Below are 23,198 nucleotides of genomic sequence, written 5' to 3'. Positions count from 1 at the left end.
TGCTCGTAAAGTTCTCAATTTACTAAACACATCCTTCTCCTGACAGATTAACCTTGCGTCAAAAGCAAATATGCAAAGCATGTTGCCATAAAACCGCACTCACTTGGTTTATTGCACATACAATATTCATCTAGCAAAGGGCAGATGGGGAAAAGCCCGTTGCAAAAGAGCATTCATGTTCAAATATTTGCATTCTGTTGTTATTACTCATCGGCCACATAGGGGCCAATCTGATTGAAGCGTTGAATAAATTACACAGTTTCAGTTTGACCAGAAATTTGTTTGCCCTTTTTTCCTTCTTTCATTGATTTACGGCTAGTTGTGATAAAACTGCGACTATAATCATCAGGGATACTTTTTTTTTTTTAATATGTATATGAAAAAAAATAATGTGACATGTCCATTTAATAAACTTGCATATATCTCCATCTGGAATGAACCGGTCCTTCAATCAAACTAGTAGTTCAATTTAAAACTATTACAAAGAACAATAAATGCATGAATGTAAATACAATATCTACTCACAGAAATCTGAAACATGTCCTCATCTCATTTCTTTTAATTTTAACAAAAAAAAAAGTGAATAATAATCAAAAAACATTTATATATCATCATATAATATTAAATACATAATGGTACATATTGTATAGATTTAGTTAAATATGGATACATACAGAGTGTATGAATTGTTATGAGTGTAAATGATATAAACGTGATCTTGATATGAGAATTTTAAGGATCAGTGTCTGGTATCGGCACCATCTGTGAGTACACAATACCTTATAAAAAGGCTGTTTTTGCCCCCTATTGTCAATACCTGGTATTGGTATTTGGCCGCCACTAAATATAATCATATGTAATATTCAAAACACTAGTTTCTCAACCACATCACTAATCCTAATATTGTTGAGCCCCAATAAACAAATATACAACAATAAAGCAGCTCCAATTCCTGAACGTTTACTGCCTTATTTTTGTACAACCTGAAAGTACAAATCTAGATTTCAAATCTATTGTGGTGATGCATTAAGACAGCGCATCTACAAGCCTGAACCTCCTTTAAGGTCATTTCTGCAGCACTTGTTTGAGATTCTCTCATCAGATGTGTAGTCATCTGTCTCGTATGGCCACGGCAAATCGACCCCGCAAATATGTGTGTCGTCTGCACAGATGGTGGCGTCGGACGGCGTCCAACGGAGCGGCCCCGTCACCGTCAACATCTTAGTCGTCGACGCCAATGACAACGCGCCCACGTTTGCTCAAGTGTCCTACAGCGTGGACTTATTCACTGACATGCAACCCGGGGAGACGGTGCTGCAGGTAATGAGTCCGCACAAAAACATTTCCGCTCGCTTGTACGATTCTCTCAGCAACCCGCGACCACTTCAAAACAATTTTGATTGTATACCGATTCGCAATGAGTGAATAGAAAAAAAAAGTGTCTCCGGCTGATTTTTGATTCAATTTTTTGCTCTGACTTGTGAGCAATATGGTGGCTGTGAACTCAACCGACTTTGCAGCCAGCAGCATTTTGGCAGATAGTGAACAGTTCTTCAAAAAGAGGATTTAGTTGTTTCTTGCCACCTCCAGTTGAAATTGACTTTTAATCGGAACTAAAAACAAAGAAAATTACACACGGTGTGTTTAAAACAATCAATGAGTGTTGCCTTAAGAATGGCCTGCCAGCTTCATGTTCACATCGAATGGAAAATGTCAATCACAGCTTGCGTTGATTGTCACGGTTTTAAAATCCATTGAGGAAAGGATATTAAACACAAAATATTACGCGACCTTACTGAGTCAAAGTAGAAGTAAAACAAGTCCGACTCTTCTGTGTTTGTGTCTGCATGCCTGTATTATACTGCCTCCCGGTGGCCAAGGCAGGCACAGCAGAGGGAGCACGACAATGAATTGAATTACAACAAAATCCTTATACAGCTGTAAGAGTGGCAAAGAGTAAATTTTCCGGGGGTGGTGGGGGGGATAATGAATTAAACCCGTATCTGAAGGCACATTTTTTAGATTACTCGGTTACAGCAAAAAGCAATAGCCAGTCCTTTCATGACTTTTTCTTTTCTTGCATAATACTCTAAATTGAAGTTACCATTAGCAGTGGTGGTACTAAGTGAATTATCCGAGCCCAGTACAGGGACCTATTACAGCGCAAGAACACTTGTTGCTGTCTTTTCGTCCGTATCATAAACAACCGGAGGATGCCCCCTCTGGGATTCATCGCGGCTGTCGAGGGGCAAGCATCCATGCTGGATGACTAATATTGTCTTTACGCACTCCGGTTTAAAAAAAAAAAAAAAAAAAAGGAATCAATAGGTCGTGAGGTTTGTTTGCTCCTCGGCAGTTTCGGAATGTATATAGGCGGTATGAGATTACCATAGGTCGACAAATGTTTACCACTGGCACTGCTGCGCGCAAGTGCATTATGTACACAGCTGTAGGGGTGGCAAGGACTAAATTGGAGCCAATTATTTATTCCACGCTGTGCAAAAAGGCTTTATGGTGCAAAATAAGCCAATGGCACAAAAGCCACACTGGCTAGTTAAATTTCATGTTCATTTGGCCTTCAGTGGCGGATTTATTTCACCCCTATCTGGTCACAACCATAAATATGAGGCCGTCTAACATTTTTATTTTGGGAGGCCGATTTCAATATTTGGCAGAATAGAATTCTGACAACCGATGAATCATCTGAGAATAAAAAAAAAGATAGTTGAATGAATAGAAGACCTTCTTTCTTTGTTTGGTCCCTTAACGCTTACAGCAATTCAGATGATGAATAAATATTTGACTGCTTGACAATACTTTGTCCTTTAGTACTTGTTTAACTTTACAGCAGAGAGAAAACTTGGCAAAAATTAACCAATCTTTATTTTTGGGAGCTCTTGGGTCGGTGTGTGAATATCATTATCTTCATCTTGTGGCCTAATATGTCTATCTGTAACAGCAAAAAATAAAATCTGGAAAGGCAGCCCCCCCCCCCCCCCCATAAAGAGCTAATATTGACCAATCACTGTAAATCAACGGATTAATCAACATGAAACAAAGTCCCAAAATAACAGCGCACAACTGTGTAGCAGTTGAGAATCAATATTTACCTCATATGACAAAACTAATTTAAATACAATGTCACATATTCACCAGAGATTTTGTTTACTCAATATTGTAATGTATGCAAACCGCGACTGGGCATGTTTCACCAATCGCACTGGCTTGCTCTGACGGAAAAAGTCTGACGCTCGGCGACATGGTCCTCTGTGGCAAATTGCAAATGTGATTGGTTGAAGAAACCCGTTGGTCATATATTTAAAGTTATATAGGCCAGCGTGACTGATTCTGAAAACCAAGGGTGGATCAGATTCTTATGGAAACATGCACAGGCTGAAACCGATTAGATAAAAAAAAAATAATAATAATAATAAAATAATAATCTAACATACCTGTACATGGCCGCGTACTTGAAACAGTGAGGGTATGTTTAAATGTAGCTTGAACACGTAGGTCAGTGTTTCAGATAGTTTAGATCAGTGGTTCTTAACCTTCTTAGAGGAACCGAACCCAACGAGTTAATATGCACATTGATGAGTGAAAAATAAATATATTATTTTTTTACAAATTCAAGATATTTAAAAAAAAAACGCGTTTATTAAAAACAGAAAAAAAGTAAATACAATTTCAAGAGATAAATATACTTTTTTTTTTTTTTTTTTTAATTGTAAGGACATACTATCACGACAGTCACACGTTGACTACGAAGCGAACTACATTTCCCGCAGCACTGATTGGACAAGCAATGCCATGTGACCATCTGCAGCCAGTGATGGCCAAGCGGGCGTGTCATAACAAATCAACACGTTGAGTCGCGTGTGTCTTACCCTCCAAAGGCGCCGTCGAACCCCTGAGACCCACTCGCCGAACCCAGGTTAAGAACCACTGGTTTAGATGGATGGCTCGGACGGCCCACCACCAACTACCACTGAAACAAAAATACAACACACACACAATGACACAGTAACATGAAATGCATCAAAAAGTAGTGCTCTACCTCCAGCATCAGCACAGTAGGATTTGTTTTCTTTAATTTTCTATCTACCGGTACTCTGATTCTAGATTAGGGACATTATCCCACCTGATTCCATGATTGCGCTGCCTTTAACCCTTTCAGGGACAGCGGTTACTAAAGTGGACAGCTTTACCATGTTATCAGGTTGCAGGGTGCATGAAAGGGTTAAATATCATTGTTTGATCCCAGCTGTGCACAAACACGCCGCTGCCTAACACGCGCGTCCTAAAAATGTGAATCCGTAACCCCGTTCGGCTAAATCCACTCATGCGGAGACTTTCATCTTTTTCATTTCCTCTCCATTCGTAGTTCGACTTTGCTCGTTTGTCTTTCTGTCCGACTCGGAAAGGTCGAGTTTAATCTGTTTTAAAAAAGAATGTCCGTTTGGCCTCCGCGAAATGAGGCCAGCAGCCGTGGCGTGTTCGGCGTGAGCGCTTAACCGGATTTTATAAGCCCTTTATGAAAGAGGGTAAGCAGGCAGGTTCCCTCGGGCTGCTGCTGATGTTTTATGTTTGATGCGCCGACTTGTATGTTAAAACAAGGTGCGCTTGGTTCAGGATGAAAATTCACGAAAGATGTACAGAAAGTCCAGCAAGGCTTGCCATTGCTCGCGGCGGGCCGCCGACGAGTAACTGGCTGATCCGGACTAATGCGTTTGGAAATCAAAGCGAGAACCCGAGCTTTACGCTTTCATTTCAAAAGCGCACAATCCATTTCGGCGCGAGCTCGAATCTCAACAGGCTGCGAGGATTTATCTTCAATGCAACATCTATACCTTTAACGTTGCAGAACAAAGCTCGCTTTTCTGTTTGGTAGTAGCCTGACATCAAGACTTGGTTCAAGTCATTTCCACGCTCGAGTGGCTTTCAAAGTGTCGAGTTGATGCGCCTGCTTCTTTCTGTCTTCCTGCGTCAAAAGTTAACGGCGGAGGACGCTGACGAGGGACTCAACGGACTGGTGACCTACGAGATCCTGGCCGGGGCTCAGGGACACTTTGTCATTAATAATCGCACGGGTCGCATCACAGTGGCACCCGGCGTCAGCCTCGCCGTCGGACGATCCTTCGCGCTGACCGTCAAGGCGTCCGACAACGCGCCGGTGTCCCTGAGAAGGTACGCTCGCATGCATGGAAATTCCAACGCAGCATTCTCAAACGTGAAATAAACTGAAAACCTGCGCCAGGGTTTGGATGGACAGATGGATGGAAGGCTGGGTGGCGCCGTTGTCATAGTTCTGGATTTTAGTGAGTTACCGGTACTTTTTATTTCGTTTCGACTTTTGTTTTTTTGGTTTTGGATTGAGTTGCTCTTAATTGGTTTTTAGAGCAAGCTTTTGGAGAGTTTTTAATTAGTTTTAGTATTAGTTTTATTAACATGGAGTGTTTGTTGAGTGCAATAAAAAAATTAATAAATAAAATAAAGGTCACAAAGGATTATGTAATAAAATATGACCTTCCCTCTTCTGTACGGTTCTACAGCACAACCAAAATGAATCATTTTTTAAATGAATGCATGATGACATTCGTTTTATGGACATTTTTTGAGTGGAATTAATTTTGTTAGCTTTTGCTCACTGTCATCACCTTGTTGTTGTTGTTGCTGCTACAGTCAAACCTCGGTTATTGAACGTCTCTGTTCTCAACCAAATCGGTTTTCGAGCAAAAATTTCGAGTTTTTTATGCCTCTGATTACGACCGAAAATCGTTTCTCGACCAAACTGAGCGCACTTGAATGCGCCACTCGACTCCTCTCGCCTTCCTTAAATGAAGAAGTGACGCTTCCTTGTGTAGCGTTCCATTGTGAGCAGACGTGTTCAAGAAAAAGAGCATGGTTTTGGTTTTCGAACAAATCAGTTTTCGAACAGCCTTCTGGAACGGATTATGGTCGAAAACCGAGGTATGACTGTATTTTCTTTTTCTTCGCTATCCTCTTGCCAGGAGTGCCATCACAACCGTCTACATCGAAGTGTTGCCACCCAACAACCAGAGCCCGCCGCGCTTCCCCCTGCTCACTTACAACCTGGAGGTGAGCGAAGCCACAAGGATTGGCGCCATTCTGCTCAATCTGCAGGTGAGGCGTTGATTTCTGTGTAAAAAAATTAATTGTGGATTATTGAGACTCACCCGACCCAAACCCGAACCCTCTTCCTTATCATCCAGCCATATGTTGATGCTCAATTCGGTTGCTCAGCCTTGCACCTTAATGGCAATTGAAGGCCCGTTAAAGGCCCTCCGTTGTCGTCTCCCTCCAGGCCACAGACAGAGAAGACGACCCCATCGCATATCACATTCTGAGCGGAGATTCGCAGAAGGTGTTCAACCTCTCCGAAACGTAAGTCTGCAGCTTTGTGTACTGGCTTGGGGCGAAATCTGAGATCTAAAATGGTGTTATGCGCAATGGTGTGCGCTGGAGATTGGTATTGAGATTTATTGGTCGGAGTGTGGTTACGCTTGGACAATTACCTGCTTTGACACACCGCAAAGCATCCCAATGAGACAGCCGGCGGATAAATTGGCAGTCCAGGAGAATTGCAGTGAACGAGCAGTTTGAGCTGCGTGCACCGCAACTTTTCTCCTCTCTGAAACCGCCCTCTTTTCGAGAGCCTTTGCCAATGCCGAGACGAGCACAGGAAAAATTGGAAGCCTCAACAGGCTGACATGAAAGCAAAAGGCTTTGATGAAAAAGCTAGAAAATGTCCTTTTTTAGAAATGGGTACCAAGGTGCAGGCTAACAAAAACTGGGAAGTAACGAGTAGCCCCGTTAGGCTGATGTGTGGACTGATAATGAGGGTCGCAAAAGGCTGTTTGGGTGCAGCATGGAAGCTATGCAGAAATAACCCAACTGCATATATTAAACCTGAGAACGGACCAACTCTTAAAAATGCCACTGTGCGCTTTTAGTCCCTCCTGGGACATGAAGCACAAACTGAAGTTTCCCACCAGCCACATTCTCTGACTCAAAATCAATATCGGCAGAAGAAAAAAAAAAAACCCTCCATGCTCTGCTGCCTGTCGCGTGGCGAGGAAAGCCCATGAAATATTAAGGTGCCATTTTACCGTCTTGTAAATGAGGAAGTCAATTTCGAGGGTCAAGACGCGAGGAGACTTGAGATGCCGTACTTCCTTGTGGATAGCGCTATGCATCAAAAGTGACTTTTATTTCAGTTGTGCCAACAAACAACAGAAGTTATCTCAAGGCCATTTAAGTATGGAGCCGTTCTCGCACATTAAGAAATGTATAGAAAGCCACATTTATGTGATATTCTGCCAGGATAGGTAAAACTGCGCAAGTCTGTTAAGTCGTTTTCTGCCACGAGGAGGAGAGAGAGAGCGAGAGAGAGAGAGACAGAGAGAGGTGAGTCAAGTAGCCACAAATTATATTCCAATGAAAGTGCCAGATTTGAATTTTTATTGCCTTAAGTATCGGTCGCTGGTATCGTCAGCTTCCACCAGACCCGATACCTTAAAATAAGCATGGAATCAGCCCGATACCGATGCCTGTTGTTGGTTCTCACCCATCGATTGCATCATAGTCCACTCACCTGACGTCAGTTTCACTTGTGTTGTTTTGTCGTCGTTTCTTTGTTGTTTGTCTCTTCACGGGTCCTGGAATTTACCGGCAACCAGTCCAGAATGAGATCTTTATACTTTTTCATTAAGATTATTATACAAGGTTTGTATTGGAACTCATTAGATTGTACCGTTTTCCCATCTGTGTCATTGTGATTCCCGCAGTAGTGCTGGCAGGCAGCTAGCAGCTGGCAGCGGCTTGAATGCTAACAACAACTAGCTGTTGTCTTTGGAAAGTTAAGTCGCACGCTTATGAAATAGTAGCGATGTGGATAATCAGGATGTGGCCTTAAACGGTGGGGCCTTGCCTGGTGAGTGACATGGGAGTCAAATGATAGTGTTGGTTTGGCTGTTGTAAAATGTTCGCCAGTCTGGGCATTGAGTGCCTTGGCAACAGTTGCTCTGCAGCTATTGAATGAATCTGTTTAATGCGCGTGCATTTTCTTTGTGTCGGTTCAATAAAGTGCAGCGCTGGCTGCGTCTATTCCTGGCACATCTGATCATCTCTTATGGCATACGAAAGTAGCACAGCACGGCGGGTCGGGCTACATTTTAAAATTCTTCACAAATGGCCAAGCAGATGCCGATATGGCACCCTCTGAATGAAGACTGATTAGCTTCTACTCTTGTTAAGTTGTGCATACAACACACCCACTGAGATTTGTCATTTTTCAAGCCTTAAATTCTGTCCCGCGACGAGATTCTTGCACTGCCGCATTTCCAGACGACGACACTCTGCGTATGCCGCTGCTTGCGTTGAGCTATTATGAAAAATGAGCACTCCAGCCCTTTGCTTCTTATCAACAGCGCAGGTTCCCCTGAGAGGGGATGCGAGAGATGGTCGCCATAGCAGCTGAAGCTATAAGACTAAGAGAGCCATGAAAGCAAAATATTTGGAAATGTATTTCAGTGAGAGCCATATATATATATATATACATATATACATATGCATAATAAGCCTCTGAATGTAGTCTTTTCAATATTTTTTTCATAATACTCACCATTCATGTGAATGGTTTTCCGTTCTTCACGATTGCTAAAGATCCAGCGAAGCTAGCGGAATTACTGTATAGTCAGCTTGCCGGGTCCATACGGGGAGTTGCTGCTGGCTAGCTTGCACCCTGCTCAGTAGCTTGCACGCTTACTTTCTGCTGTCTCCCGCAGGTTATTTTAATGCTAACGTAGCATGGCGCTTCACATTTGACCGTTTCTTCGATGGTATTTTGTCATTGCAAATTAGCCACTCCGCAGAACCTGTTCTCTCCACAAAGGCGAATCCTTCGGTCCGTTCGTCCTGAAGTGTACTATACTCGTCGTTTTATTCGTCAAAGGATTCGCTTTGAGCTAATGACCGAGCGGGCTGATTCAGAAGGGGGCGTTTACCTGTTACCCAGCAACGGCCAACGTAGGCCAGTATCATCCAATTAAAATTGTTCCTGCCGCCAACTGCAGCCCTGAACAGGACATGAGAAGTGAAAAATCGATGGATGGATTAAAGAAACGAGAATATTTTGTTTTATCTGCGAGCCAGATGCAATCATCAAAAGAGCCACACCTGGCTCGCCAGCCATAGGTTCCCGACCCCTGCTCTAAGGCCTCGTCTGGGATGGCGAGCAATGTTAGATGTGTTACATTATATTATATTCTTGTACTTATACCAGAGCAGGGGTTCTAAGTGTGTTCAGTCAATGTAAACCGCGGCTGGTTGATCAAATTCCTCATCGCAAAGAGACCCATACTGAGTCGCTAATGGTGGCAAAGATCATCATTCAAAGACTCGCCCCGTCTAGTGTGGTCGCTGACCATGTCATTCTTTTTATGACCACATTGTACCGTCTTGTGAAGACTATTTCCAGCAGGATAACCGTAAATTAGCCGTTTCCACGTATGCAATGGAGGAATCATCTGCTACGTTCACAGAAAATGACTTATCTGGAGCCCGGAGGTTTGATTGATGCCGTCTGTGTCTCTGTATCATATCATACCTTCACGCTGTATATATTGATCCACATTCTTCCACGACATCATTTATCCCCGTAAATCTGAACAATGGTCAATGTATCATTCCGAAATGTGGGACACAAGTCAATTTATGGCCATTAATCCTGTCTGAAGTGAATCATTAGCATGACAGTTGTACATTCATCATGCCAGAGGTCTTTTTCTTTGCTTAAACCGCCCCCTCCCCTCCCTTCCCTCATTTGCATCTCATCTACCACCAATAGAGCATCATCTGCTGAATTACAGTATCTGTTGTCTTGCTTTTTCCCACTACAAATGTGGAGTCGATCAATACTCAGATTTAGATGAAGAGAAAATTATTCCTTTTTCACTAAATACAACCAAAAATAGCAGACAACACTGAAGGTACTCACTCATTTGTCAGAAAGAGGAGTCGCTACAACAAACAAACTCATGTTAGCCATGCTGGTTAGCTACTGCGCTAGGTATCTGCCTCACAAACGAGTTTTTAATATTTATGTCACCAATTGTAGGCAAGCCAACTCCTGTAGCAGGTTGCAAGCATTCATTTCGAGACATCCTCATGGTCGTATATTGATGTTACCTTGGAGTTGTCAAAGACTGATGAGTGGCACTCTTGTAAATGCGCTATCTTTCCTCTGCCAAGCCGCCATACCTTCACTGACCGCTAAAACAGCTCAGACTGTGATTGAAACTTTTAGCGGTTTTGAACCTGTCATTTTTTTTAAAAACGACCATACCTGCCTAAATGGTACATAGAACACAACTTTTAAAAAAGCATCATTTTTGGGGAGGGGCTGTTTTGTCTCTCCCACATACTCAACATGCTAAACTTAATAAAACACTTAAAGTATCCCTTTGCTCCTCTTCTTTCGCTGGCAAAAAATGGAAGATGATCGGAAAAAAATCACAAAAGAAGACCTTCGCTCACACCGCTCTCCAAATAAGATGTCATGCGTGCTAGCTTTAAGCTGTCTGTTACTCCCAATGTATGTTTATGTGAAAAATGACACACGGAATAAACGATAATAAAACCATTTTTAAAGACCGAAATGTTGAGTCGAACCAAATAATTTTGAATGTAAAATGCCAAAGATGGGATAATGGAAATGACCATTTATGTTTTGGTCATTGTAAACCCGCATTTAAAAAAAATACAATAACAGATGCAAAAAAAAAAAAAAAAAAAAAGAAATCAGTAAACACACCATAGACTGACTGCCTCGTGTTTGGTATGATTTGAAAGCCTGTTTAGAGACCTTGAACATTTTCAAACACAGTACATGGTATAAAACAGGTCATAGACTTTACTTATTACTTTATTTATGACAAGTACATATCGGTGCCATGGATTTACAACTACCTGGAGCAGAAGTGAAGAATATAATGACCAAACGCTATTCATGAATAAAAAGGTCACTCAGTTAGTCACGTGTGGTCCACAGCAGCCTTCAATTTGAACCGTAAAGGAGAGAACAGTAAGACGGGGAGTTGCGGCAGTCATTATTCTCCTTGCCGGGTGTTTCGACCATTTTGTTTGTGGTCCTGGCAGATTCGCCCCCGGGTTCCATTGTTTTGTGTGGCACCGTGCGCCCGTGAGTGTTTGTATTAATGCACTCGCTCCCGCTGCCATGTTTTACGCCACCATGTGTGAATGTGTGCAAACAAAGATAATTCGGCGCGCCGCTCTCTGGGAATGCGCAGGCCGCCGTGCGGAATGCTTCCCCGCCAGCAAATTGTCGCTTGGTGCACTGCAGCGACTCGAAGCGCAACATGGATTCCCGCTGTTTGTTATTCGTCTGGGTGGGAAGCGCGGTAAAGTTTAAAAGACCACTTGCTCCTTTTTCCCCAGTGGCCGGGATTTCATTAATGTGCCTAATCTGTAAGTAAAATACATTTGGATGGAAGCACACATATGACGTGTCGATGTGCTTACAAGGGACAAATAATGCGGATGCTCGAAGCCTTTGGGTGGTGGTTGTTTGTGAAGATGCGTCTGAATCTGTGGAATTTAACGCTTCGATTTGCTCCACAGGATTGGCCTTCTCATTTTGGAAAAAGCTCTCGACAGAGAAACCAAAGAGCGCTACCGTCTGGTCGTCACCGCCTCGGATGGCAACCCTGGAGGGGTAAGACACAAAGCCGCCTATCTTTGCCCTTGTCTTGTCGAAAGATGGGCTGAAATTGTTGATGTGTCGGTCAGCGCAAAAGTTCCTTTTCGGTGAAGACCATATTATATTTTCTGTTTTTTTATAGTGTAACCTACTAAATTTGGCTCTTGATGATGTTGTCAATTAAAAACCATCAAATTATAATGCTCTTGTTTTGTAATGAGCAACTTTTTTTTTTGCATTACCAAAAATGAAAGTTTTCTACTCATCATAATTAGCTTTTTTTTTTAAAGTGTTTTTGAAAAATCTGTTTTCTAGTAAAATTCTGGACGACTGATGAGCCTTAATTATTTATTTGTTTTGTATTATCCGTTTCTGTACCCCCTCAACCTTCAGATAAGAGATCGGGGACGCCTTAAATGTATTTCTCTTAATTTAATTAGACGTCAGCTCAGTTGGCCGTGGTTTGGTCAGCTGTCTCCCTTCGTGGCCGAGGTGAAATGCGGCCCCCCCCTCGTTGGTTAAAAGTCTGATCGGAAGCCTCTCTTCATTCCCTGGGAGAGTGATGATGAATACATCTAGGGGTTTTTTTGCAGGAAAAGTGTGGGGAGGTGGAAGGGAGGGTGTGAGTCTATTCATCTCCCTTTAGATGGACAGATTGTAGAAGCCAATAACCTTTACCTATATTGTGCGAGTTTTAAATCGGGGCGCGACGGAGGCAAGCATCTCCGGCACAACATAAATTGCCGCTGTGACTCGAGTGTGCCAAATGTCAGCGGCGGGATAAAAAGCTGCTACAACAGGAGGGGAGTTCAAGGAGGAAGTGGGGGTGAAGGAAGAACACCTGAGTCGGCTTGGGCTCCCACTACGGACCTAAGTAGACCTAATACGCATTCTTAAGGTCTGCCGTCGGTTGACCTAGCAATGCCAGAGACAGCAAAGTCTGGAATTCCGAAGCTCAAAGGAGAAAAATGGACTTCAGTGTCCTCACACGAAGCGGGTCAGACAGAATTGTTGTTTCTGAGCCATCCGTTCTGGTGACGCTTCTCTTTGACAGTCCTCCAAAGGCCAACAGGTTGCCGGTCCGGCAATTACAAATTCGATTTCACGAAAAATCATACTTGAACTCGAACAAATAGCTGGTTGCCCCTCCTCACGAAACCGAGAACTGAAGATCGCTTTCAGATTCAAGGTGAAATGTCCTCAACAACCAGGAAGAGTCATTTGGGGACTACCATGACCTGGTTAACTTCTGCACAGACCTACTGACATTTAGTAGTTTTGCTCTAAAACCTCCACCTAAACTCTGCGCTCTCCCTCAGCTCAATGAACAGGAGACGCATTTTCAGGTGCGCTTCACTTTATTTGCAGATCGGCGCCATCAGACACCTTCATAAAACACTTTGAAAACTTGGTACGAGCCGGAACGCAATATCAGTTCCCAAGATGAGGAGGAAATGTCTCTTATTATACTTAAACACTTCGCTTGCCAAGGGAGGTAAACCGAGGTCTCAACTTTGTTTCTTACTCCTTTACCTTCACGTACAAAGCCTCAAACGTCAACCGCAGAAGGATGAACATGAATCCAATTACATACGTAGGTAATTTTCTTTTCTCCAAACTCTCAGGACCTTTCATCTCAACTTGGCGCAAGATCGTCTGACGTGGTTTGCATTTAAAGCACAATGACCTGGAGATGATTACCATATTTTCCGCACTCTTCGGCGCACCTAAAAGGATTCCATTTTCTCAAAAGCCGACGGTGCGCCTTATCATGCGATGCGCCTTATATATGGATCCGTGTTCTGATTTCTTGGATGTAGTATTTTAAGTGTTTTGTAAAGTGTGTTGTTACAGCTGCAGCGATTGAGAAAGCTCTGGAAAAATAAACCTGTATTGTATTCCCTATAGCGTAGCTCCATCTAGTGGATGCATAACACAATCTCAGCCACTATTGCTGCTTCTACTCTATGCGTCTTATATATGAAAACCGTTTTAAAATAGGCCATTCGTTGAAGATGCGCCTGATACTCCTTACAGCGCGGAAAATACGATACTTAACTCATTCACTCCCAAAGACGTATTTAGATGTCTTTTCAGACACCACACATTTAATCCCAGCTCGTCATTTTATATTGACTGTACTTGAAAAGGGTCTGAAAGGGTCTGAAAATGGCCTTTTCAGACCCTTTCAGACCCTTTTCAAGTACAGTCAATATAAAATGAGGAGCTGGGATGAAATGTGCCGCGTCTGAAAATACATCTAAATACGTCTTTGGGAGTGAATGAGTTAAGACTGCATGTTATTTAAAGGCGTTGTGACACGGAGATGATTAACTAAGAGCAAATTGACCAACTTTATTAGCTTGTTAAAATCGGACATTTTCCATACCTCTGGCACAACTCGCACCAGCTCTAGTCTCTGTGCCCAATTCTAAAATCCGTCTCCGCAGGTGGGAAGTCTGTAATACCGACTGCCTTGCTGGCTCAGACATCCGCCGGGATAACACTTTTTTTTTCCCATTGCCCTCGGCTAACTCACTACATGAGTCCTAACAGCATGATCTTATTCACTGCTTCCGGTCAGGCTTGTCACTTGAAAAGCTAACGTGTGGAAGGCCTCCCCTGCGTCCTTTTGGATACCACGGAGTACCGGCGTTTGACTTTAAATAAATAATAACCGCTCGTTAATCAGGCTCTCGGCTCTCGCGGCTTTGATGAGAAACTTCACGCCAGGATGGTGACACTAATTGGCTCCAGGTCTTGGGCAAAGTGAAGAATAAATAGAGCCTGTCATCGCCACTCTGATGTTAATGGTACCCCGCTAGTGTATACCACCGTTGCGGCGGATCAAGCGGGCCTCATATGTGACGGTTTCCAGCATGTCAGCTCCCACGTGAATGTCTGTAATTAAGTCCGAACAAAGCAAACAACAGTTGCGGGATGAAGCCCCGAGAGGACGGACGGCGAGATGGAAGAACTAGATCGTTTCCTCCGGGATGGACGCCGCTCAAGCGCCGGGGCGAACTTCAAACGCGCCGTCTGGTGGGAAGTGTTGCGAGGGCCGACCACTCCCACTTCGTATACCGTCCCCTCCGCGGCGGAGCATTTATTCCATGATTAGCATACGGCTTTGTTGCCTGTCAGTCATTTTTGCCGACGACTGCCACGGCTTCCGCGGTTCCAAGCCAGTGATTTGCAGATCAGCAGTGTGAGTCGTACAGCGTTTCGAATCACGTGGAGGCATTTCAAACAACGTCCCAGTGGTTGTAAATTAATAGAGACTCTTGGGCATCACAAATGAATTCCTTTGATTGAGTTTTTCCAAATCCCAGCCTATCCCAGGTGACTTTCTGCCAGGTACCCGTAGGGCACACGTAGAGGCAAGACAAGGTTAGGCAGCTTTATTTCTATAGCGCTCTTCCTACACAAGATAACTCAATGTGCTTCACACAAAACAAAAAAACAAGGCAAATGAATTCAATAAATTGAAACAAAAAGAAGAATTCAAGACATTTAGGTGCAAAGAAATAAAAATAAGTTTGCAAAAGTTAGTGTAAAGACAGCCCAGGAGCATCGTTTTCAAAATACTGATTCTTGAAATGCTCAAAAAGTCCTTAATCGTCCATGATGTCATAAAATTGAGATGCGATGAACGAAAGGCTTTAGAGGACCTTTTGATCAAATGTTTGAGACGTTCCCGACGTCAAGAGCTGCGTTTTTCTTGCCTTTCTTTTGATCAGATTGAGTTGTGTTTCACGCTTGTCGGATTTCGCCGGGACCCCTGTTGTTTATTTCTTTTGAAATGAATGCAAAACGTGGATCTGTTTTCCTCCCCAGACGTCAACGACAACAGTCGACATCGTCGTGACGGACGTCAACGACAACGACCCCGAGTTTGACCCCGCCGCCCCCACTAATTTCACTGTCCGAGAAGAGGAGGCCCATCTGTTTGTGGGACAAGTCAAAGTAAGTTGTACGCGTGAGACGGCGCAGTTTAGTTCCCTTTTTTCAGTCTTTGGCGGTTTCCCTGCTGCCATCGGGCTCGTTTTTGCTGCTTGAAATCGGACTTGAACAGCAATCATGGATCATCACACTGACCCTGTTACGGGTGCTTTAAATGACTCATCCCTGGTTTAATGATGAAACCATGAACGGATATGCAAGAATTAACGTCTATGGCCACCAAATTGTCGATGTAGCAATAAAATCAATTGGTCTTGGTTTTATTGCCCTTCTTCCCCTCAAGAGTCACTGCCCCGTTCTGCAGAGAAATTGGGAATTCATCTCACAATGAAGATGAGGAGCGCAACGGATAAATCTCCTCTCATCGTCGACGGATAGTCCCTTTGATGTTCAAAACGTCATTTTATGAAAGAAATTGGTGGATTGATTTTGAAGTGTCGGCACCTCGGTCCAAAGGATCGATGGCGTAAACAAACAATTAATTTCCTCGAAAGAACTATTGATGTTGCGCTTTCCTAAAATGATCATGAATTCAGCTGTTGTTCTAAATCACAGGTGTGAAACTCGAGGCCCGAGGGCTAGATCTGGCGCGCCATATCATTTTATGTGGCCCTCGAAAGCAACTCATACATGTCAACTTCCGCGATGCTGGCTAAAATCTCATATTTAAGAAATGAGAGAGACATTGTAAGCATTTTCTTGTTACCAAACACTCATAACAGTTATTTAAACAATAGTTGAATAAACCGTTATTATTGACGGTTTTATATGTTTTCAGTCATAACGGCCCTCCAAGGGAAACTAAAATGTGGCCCACGACAAAAATGAGTTTGACACCCCTGTTCTAAATGATTCATTTCACTTGTACCAGACACACATTTATTTATTAAAAAAAAATAGAAACTCATTTTCACTTTAGATGCCATTAACGCTCCTCTTCTCACCCAAGAAAAGCAGTTTAGATATTCGCCCGTACCCAAAGCGAACTGAACCATAACCTTCAAACCAAGGTAGGTACTGTTACCACCGAACTTTTAATGTCAGGACTTGCCCTTTACTTGGATCACATCTTCACATAAATCAATGAAAATAAATAAATAAATAAAGAAAGGGCTCCGACGGTTAGTTCAGTCACTTGTGGGATGCGGCGGCCTTCAATTAGAAGTGAGGTGAATAACGCCGTCCTTATTCTAGCCTGGTGTTCCCATGCTTTTTATTTGTGGTCTTGGCAGACTCTCTCCTGGGTTCAATTGTTTCACGCGTGTAACAATGAAACCCCCCGGTAAATTGACAGCGCGACGAAAATGAGTCCCAAAAGTGGCGCTGCACAAATACAGACAATTCTGCCAAAATTTGAGCCGTTTTCTACCCTTGCGATGAGAGTCTGCCAAGGCCCGATTATTGGAGGTCTCCGGAAAATCATCCTGAGCAATTATCCTCTGCTGTGGGTTGCACTATTAGTATTTTTTTTCCCCTCCCGAACCTATTTGGATTGAACTGTTTGCAAAAGATTGGTTGAAATAAACATTCGTTAAAATTACATCAATTTTATTTGTATCTGTTTTCATAAATAGGGCGAAACGCATTATAAGGCACATGGAATAGGAGCTACAATCGTGGCCGCGGTTGCGTTATGCATCCACTAGATGGAGCTACACTAAAGGGAATACAATACAATACAGCTTTATTTATATAGAGCTTCCACAACCGCTGCAGCTGCAACAAGGCGCTTTCCAGATTTAAAATACTCCGTCCAAGAAATTAGAATGCTGATCTATATATAAGGCGTATCGGATTATAAGGAGCACTGTCGGCTTTTGAGAAAATGGAATGCTTTTTAGGTGCGCCTTATAGTTTGGGAAAAAATATTTTAAAACATTTCGGTGTTAATCTCTGTAAAAAGGTTGACAATTTTCAAGACTGTACACCAAAACACGACATATACAAATGAGGATTTCCAGCCATTTAATGCCTCAGTTTTCAGAGGCTCCAAAGTTTGGTGCTAAGATGCAAAATTTGAATTAACAGTCATTTCCTAATACTTGGATGAAAGAAAGACCCTGACTTTTTGAAGGCAAAGAAAGGGAATGTTCTTTCATGGCCGAGTCAGCCGCTTGATGTCCCGCCAACAGCGAAATGCGTCTGACTTACTGAAGACAAAAAGTGAAGTCGGCACGACCCACAGTGAATGCCCTTATTTTGTGAAACCTCCTTTGAAATGAAACTTGAAACGAGAGGAGACTCCATGTTTTCGGCGGCGATATAATTATGTGTGCATTGCTCAGTTCAAACACACCAATCTACCGGGAAATGTTAGTTTATAAAGTGTGAAATAGACGCTCAGGAAGCCACGTTGCCTTTTGACTCTCATCCAAAATGCGTCCTCAAAAAAGTTGTCCCAAATCTCCCTCGTCTCTTTAGCCTCTCCGTCCCAGTAGGCAAGACACGCCGTGCTCAGCCTTTTTAAGCGTACAGTGCATAGTGCATTCACGCCGCAGACGTCGCTGCACCCAGCACGCAGACGCCAACGCCGAGGCTGGAGATGAGCTTGATCAAGAGGGCGTTTCATCTTCTCCGCACAGCGCGCTCCTCTATAGTAGTTTTGCTGGCGTAAAGACACGACAATCAGGTTCGCTATTTGAGAAATCATTTCCAAGCGGACACGCAATCTACTTTTGCACAAAAAGTCAAGAATGGAGGCTTTGTGTGCCCGACGTGCAGCCGTTCACCAAGGGCACTTTCCATAAGAAGACATATAAAGAAAGTACAGTTCAAATAAAACGCTGATGCTAAAATCTCAAGGAGAACATTAAACGGCATGTCCTTAAACTTTACAATGCGTCAAGGTGGTCATACACTCAGTTTTTAACTACTGGACTCATTTTTTTAATTCTTTTTTTTAAAAGCACGTAATTGCTTTGGACATTAAAAAAAACATGCCTGATTAAGGATTTGAAAGCAGTTTGTCCCAGAGATCCTTTAGAAGGTATCATCTAACATAACCGACACAGATATATTTATTTTTAGCTTCTTTGCAGAGCACGCAAGCATATTTATAAAATGTTTCAGGAAGTATGTAATAAAACTGAATATCATTTTTGTTAGCAGTGTCATGCAGTAACTTGAACAATGCAAATGGGAGCGATAGCTCTGATTACAAGACAGTGGATTACATTTGTGAACTAGAGTTTGAAAAAAAAAATCCTGTTACCATCTGTAGTTTATGTTGATAGATGTCACAGTCACATTGAAGTCAAATAATCTTATTTCTGTAAATGTCATAGGAACGTTTTTTAAAAAAAAAGTATTTTCATGGACGTCTTGCAATTACACCACGTACCAGTAGGGGTCCGTGGACCCCTGGTTTAGAAATTTAACTGATTTAATATTAGGCAACTGGGCTCTTGGTTGTTCAATTTATTTTTTGTTTTGTTTGATGAAATGTAAAAAAAAATAAATAAATAGACAGCTATGCTATCTGGCTAACAACCTGCAAACGCTACACAGGAAGACCGCAGCTGAGAGTCAAATCCCAAATCGATCGAACGTGCTGTCCACTTACTGACTGCGCTGTACTAATTTTATTGTGTATACCTTGATTTACAAGTTCACATCATTCATGACCATGCTTGCAACTTAAAAAACTTCACATCTCAAATCAATAGAAATGCCATTAATCCATTCCAGACCCCCCAAAATCATAAAAAACTGTCCTCAACGCTATTGGAATATAGTTTAAAAAAAAAAAAAAAAGAGAGAGAGATTTGGCAAAATATTTGTACAAAAAAAAAAAGTAAGCACAAAGCGCACATCCCCAACGTGAACTGAGGATGGCCGGATGTTTGTGAAGTTTGCTAACACCACTTAGCAGAATAGTATGAAGGTCAATCCTAAGTCAAATTCTGCCACAACGCAGAGCAAAATCAATCAATAAATAAATAAATCGCTCATACGTTAAGGCACCCCTGTATTAATTATTTCGTGTCATTTTTATCACTGAATTATCTGCACCATTGGCATTTTGTGTTTGTTTATTCATGAGCAGGAATATGCTGCAAACCATCAGTCATATTCCATAAAACTTGGTGCACAGGGCAAGAAATATTGGGGCTGTTCCAGAATTATTCTTTTTATTATTTTTTTTATCATTGCAAAGCACGTTTTTGGCATTTCGTTTTTCAGTGACTGATGCATAAATAATAAGGCTAAGTTCAGGCGTGCGCGTACAGGAAACTGGTGTCCAATTTGATACCCTCAAGCAAGCATGAGTATTGATTAGGCAACAACTCGCTCTGTTTTCCCTTTTTTTTTTTTTAAATCTTTGCCGCACACGTGCTCTAAGCCAAGTTGCACTTGAAGGATTACGTGGAATAAACAGTGCTTCCCTTGAACCTGCAGTAGAAGAAAATGTGAACATTTATTGATAAACCAATAAATGGAAGCCCTCCCCATGTGTTTCGCATTCATTCTAAAATAACCAAAATGAGTTGGAGACGCACTTCCTTTGTGCAGGAAAATGTGAAAATGACTTTTCTTTTTTTTTTTTTTAGTTTTCTTTTTTTCACCATAATTGACTTGAAGAATAGCTTGTTTTCCTATTTGGATTAATTCAGAACATGTCCCGAGCGATGAAAGGCAGGCCCTTGCGTAACTCAGAGCGTCTTGCCCTTTTGAACCGGCGCACAATTCGTCACAAGGACTCACATCTCCCAAGTGACAACTAGGATGAGAGCCCAAATTAAGTGAGGGTTGTTTCAGCCGGCGTCTGCAGGCTGTGTAAATATGCAAGGTGTTAGAATGAAAAGCCTGGCTCTAATGGATCGTGTTCTGGATCAGATTAAACACAAAAACATCTGCTGTCAGCCTCCAGGCAAACGCCTTTCAATTTTGAAACACGCTGCTCATTCGCAGTGAATATTTAGCGCTTTGCGCTATTAACGGCGTATGTCAATAGTCTTACTCACAATTTACGTCTGGCGAGTCAGGAGGGAAATTAGGTTATTTATGACTTTGGATGTATTTTTTTTTTAATCCCGGTGCTCCGGCATGCGTCGCATCATTGACAGCTGACAATTGAGGCGAGGCAACGGCAAGGCTGATTTTTTTTTTTTTGATATCACGCATTTCATCTCCAAGGTTGCGTTTTTTTCCATAATTGAAAGTTCAACGTTCAAAAACGTTTTTAAATAAAAGAACTACAGACCTCTATGAAGAAAGTATGGAAATAAAAGGAGCCTGCCAAAATTACGAAAAGAACGTGCAGTGCAAGGACGATATTTTAGGAAATTGAATTTTTAAAATGTTTCAAAATACCAAAATCATAAGAAGGGGGGGGGGAATCATAATTTTCGACTTGGATTTGAAAGCATTTACACTGGGGGGGGGGGGGGGTCCAGTTCACTTCTGTTGGCAGCCTATTCCATTTGCGTGCAGCATAAAAGCGAAATGCTGCTGCACCATGTTTGCTTTCAACTCTCTGCTCCACTAATTGCCCCGAGTCTGCAGACCTCACAGCCCCTGACTGAGTTTATATGTCATTTGCATTTCTTTCATTTATTCAGGACCCTTTCGGTGACTTTTAGCCCAGCGGAAGAAATTTGAAATCTATTCCACAGCTGACTGGGAGCCAGCGTAAACACTTTTGGGGGGTTCGTGGGGGGGGGGGGGCTTTTTGGCTAATCTAGCCTTGCTGTGTTTGATTGGAATTTAGGTCAGAATTTTGCTACATGATTTTTACTGTTTTTTTGGGGGGGTTTTATTTCGATAATCCAGTTCATGGTTTCAAACAAGCATGGTCAACCTTGTACAATCATTGTAAGAAAGTCACAGTGGGAGCTTGGCAACATGTAATTACAGTGGACGCAAAAGGCTGCAGCCGAACCTTCTCGTCTTTTATCCCCGCAGGCCACAGATCCAGACGCGGGGGCCAACGGCCAAGTGAGCTTCCGCATCATCAACCACCCCGACTTGTTCGTCATCGCCGCCAACGGCAGCATCTACACCCGGGTGCCGCTCGATCGCGAGCTCAGGGACAGCTACGAGCTGGTGATCGAAGCCTCAGACGGGGCCGTGGACCCCCGGCGCACCACCTTGACCCTCACGGTGCAGGTGACGGACATCGACGACAACAGCCCGCTGTTTTCTCAGCAGACGTACGTGGCGAACGTGCCCGAGAACAGCCCCGTCGGAACCGTGATCCTCACGCTCAGCGTAAGTGTGTTTGTGTGTGTGTGTGTGTGTGTGTGGGTGTCCTGTCTTCTGTTGTATTATTCAGCATGGAAGCTTGGAACAAACCGTTGCATGATTTAACCCGGCTTTTCATTTCAATACAGACTGTTTGGGGCAATGCTGTCGAAACTAGAGGTAGACCGCTATGGTTTATAATACCGCATTAACGGTATAACTGAAAAGTTAAAACTTTCGCACAGCATTGTTTTAAGTTCCAAAAAATAAATAAAAAAGTGCAGCATACCCCCTCGTACAGCCGACCAGGTTGTTCTTTTATTTATTTATTTTTTTAGCACTTGGCGATTCCAAGGAATGAAAATGGTGTTACAGACAAAATGTATTCCAATTAAATTGGTCTCATAGGAAACAATGGGAATTTAAATAATCCGTTCTCATCGTCCAATTGGATCTGTTTTTAATTAACGTTTAAACATTTAAACATTCTTGCTGCTGGAGGCTGTAAATTTCCCCAGTGTGGGACTAATAAAGGATATCTTATCTTATCTTATCTTATCTTATTTGTCACTGTCATACAAGGGTAAAAAGAAGTTCAATACAGCTAGTAACAACAACAACAAAAAAATCACTGATTACAGGTGAAGAATGAGCAGAGGTGCCTGGGAGGTGGGTCTCTTCACATTTATGTTCAATCCAAAATGAATTTAATTGCTCGAAACTGACTTTAGATAAAGCTCAGTCTCGGCATGACGTGGAAAAAGTGAGTCGACTTCATTCATTTTCTCTCTCTCTCTCTCTCTCTCTCTCTCTTTATCTATATATGTGAAATACGTACACGTGTGTGTGTGTGTGTGTTGCGGCAAAATGCTTCCGTAAAGAGCAGTGGAGTTTGTGCTTAACGCCGCCAAATGTGAAACGCGAAAGGTGGCATCGAACATGCCGAGCAAACGGATTGGAGGGATGAGTAATTGCCGGCGTATTGTAAACGACAATTTGCACAGCGGTCGGAAGGGCGAAAGGTGAGTGAGTGACGTGCGCACTGCGACATTAATCTGCCTCAACGGCGAGCGGACACTCGCGGGGTGATCGCAAGACAATCAGATTGGTCGTATCTCCACGTATATTTCTTGAAATGGAATGCATGAAGGACTCTTGTGCACGCGTTCATACATTTATGCTTGCTATTGCGCATGATTCATACGTTTACGAGGCGTAACTTCATCCCGTGAGCACCAATACGCAGTAAGCCTCACTCCGATGTCAAATAAAATCTGAATGTGTTCAGAATGTATTAGTCTACAGAGCTCAA

General features: G+C 42.7%; 1 protein-coding gene across 2 annotated transcripts in view; it reads left to right on the top strand.

Moving 5' to 3' along the window:
* Positions 1-23,198, top strand: part of LOC147198959 (protocadherin-15-like) — a 188,639-nt gene that overhangs the window by 105,727 nt on the left and 59,714 nt on the right. For both annotated transcript variants that reach the window (XM_086122234.1, XM_086122233.1), the window contains 7 exons: positions 1,171-1,320; positions 4,994-5,187; positions 6,012-6,144; positions 6,326-6,405; positions 11,662-11,755; positions 15,578-15,706; positions 21,608-21,913. In XM_086122234.1, the coding sequence (XP_085978360.1) occupies positions 1,171-1,320; positions 4,994-5,187; positions 6,012-6,144; positions 6,326-6,405; positions 11,662-11,755; positions 15,578-15,706; positions 21,608-21,913 (1,086 nt within the window). The remainder of the gene's footprint in view (positions 1-1,170; positions 1,321-4,993; positions 5,188-6,011; positions 6,145-6,325; positions 6,406-11,661; positions 11,756-15,577; positions 15,707-21,607; positions 21,914-23,198) is intronic.

Source organism: Hippocampus guttulatus, chromosome 10, assembly GCF_054856545.1.
Source record: "Hippocampus guttulatus isolate MCC_2025c chromosome 10, RoL_Hgut_1.0, whole genome shotgun sequence".
Taxonomy (NCBI): domain Eukaryota; kingdom Metazoa; phylum Chordata; class Actinopteri; order Syngnathiformes; family Syngnathidae; genus Hippocampus; species Hippocampus guttulatus.
This window is presented reverse-complemented; position numbering and strand designations above follow the sequence as displayed.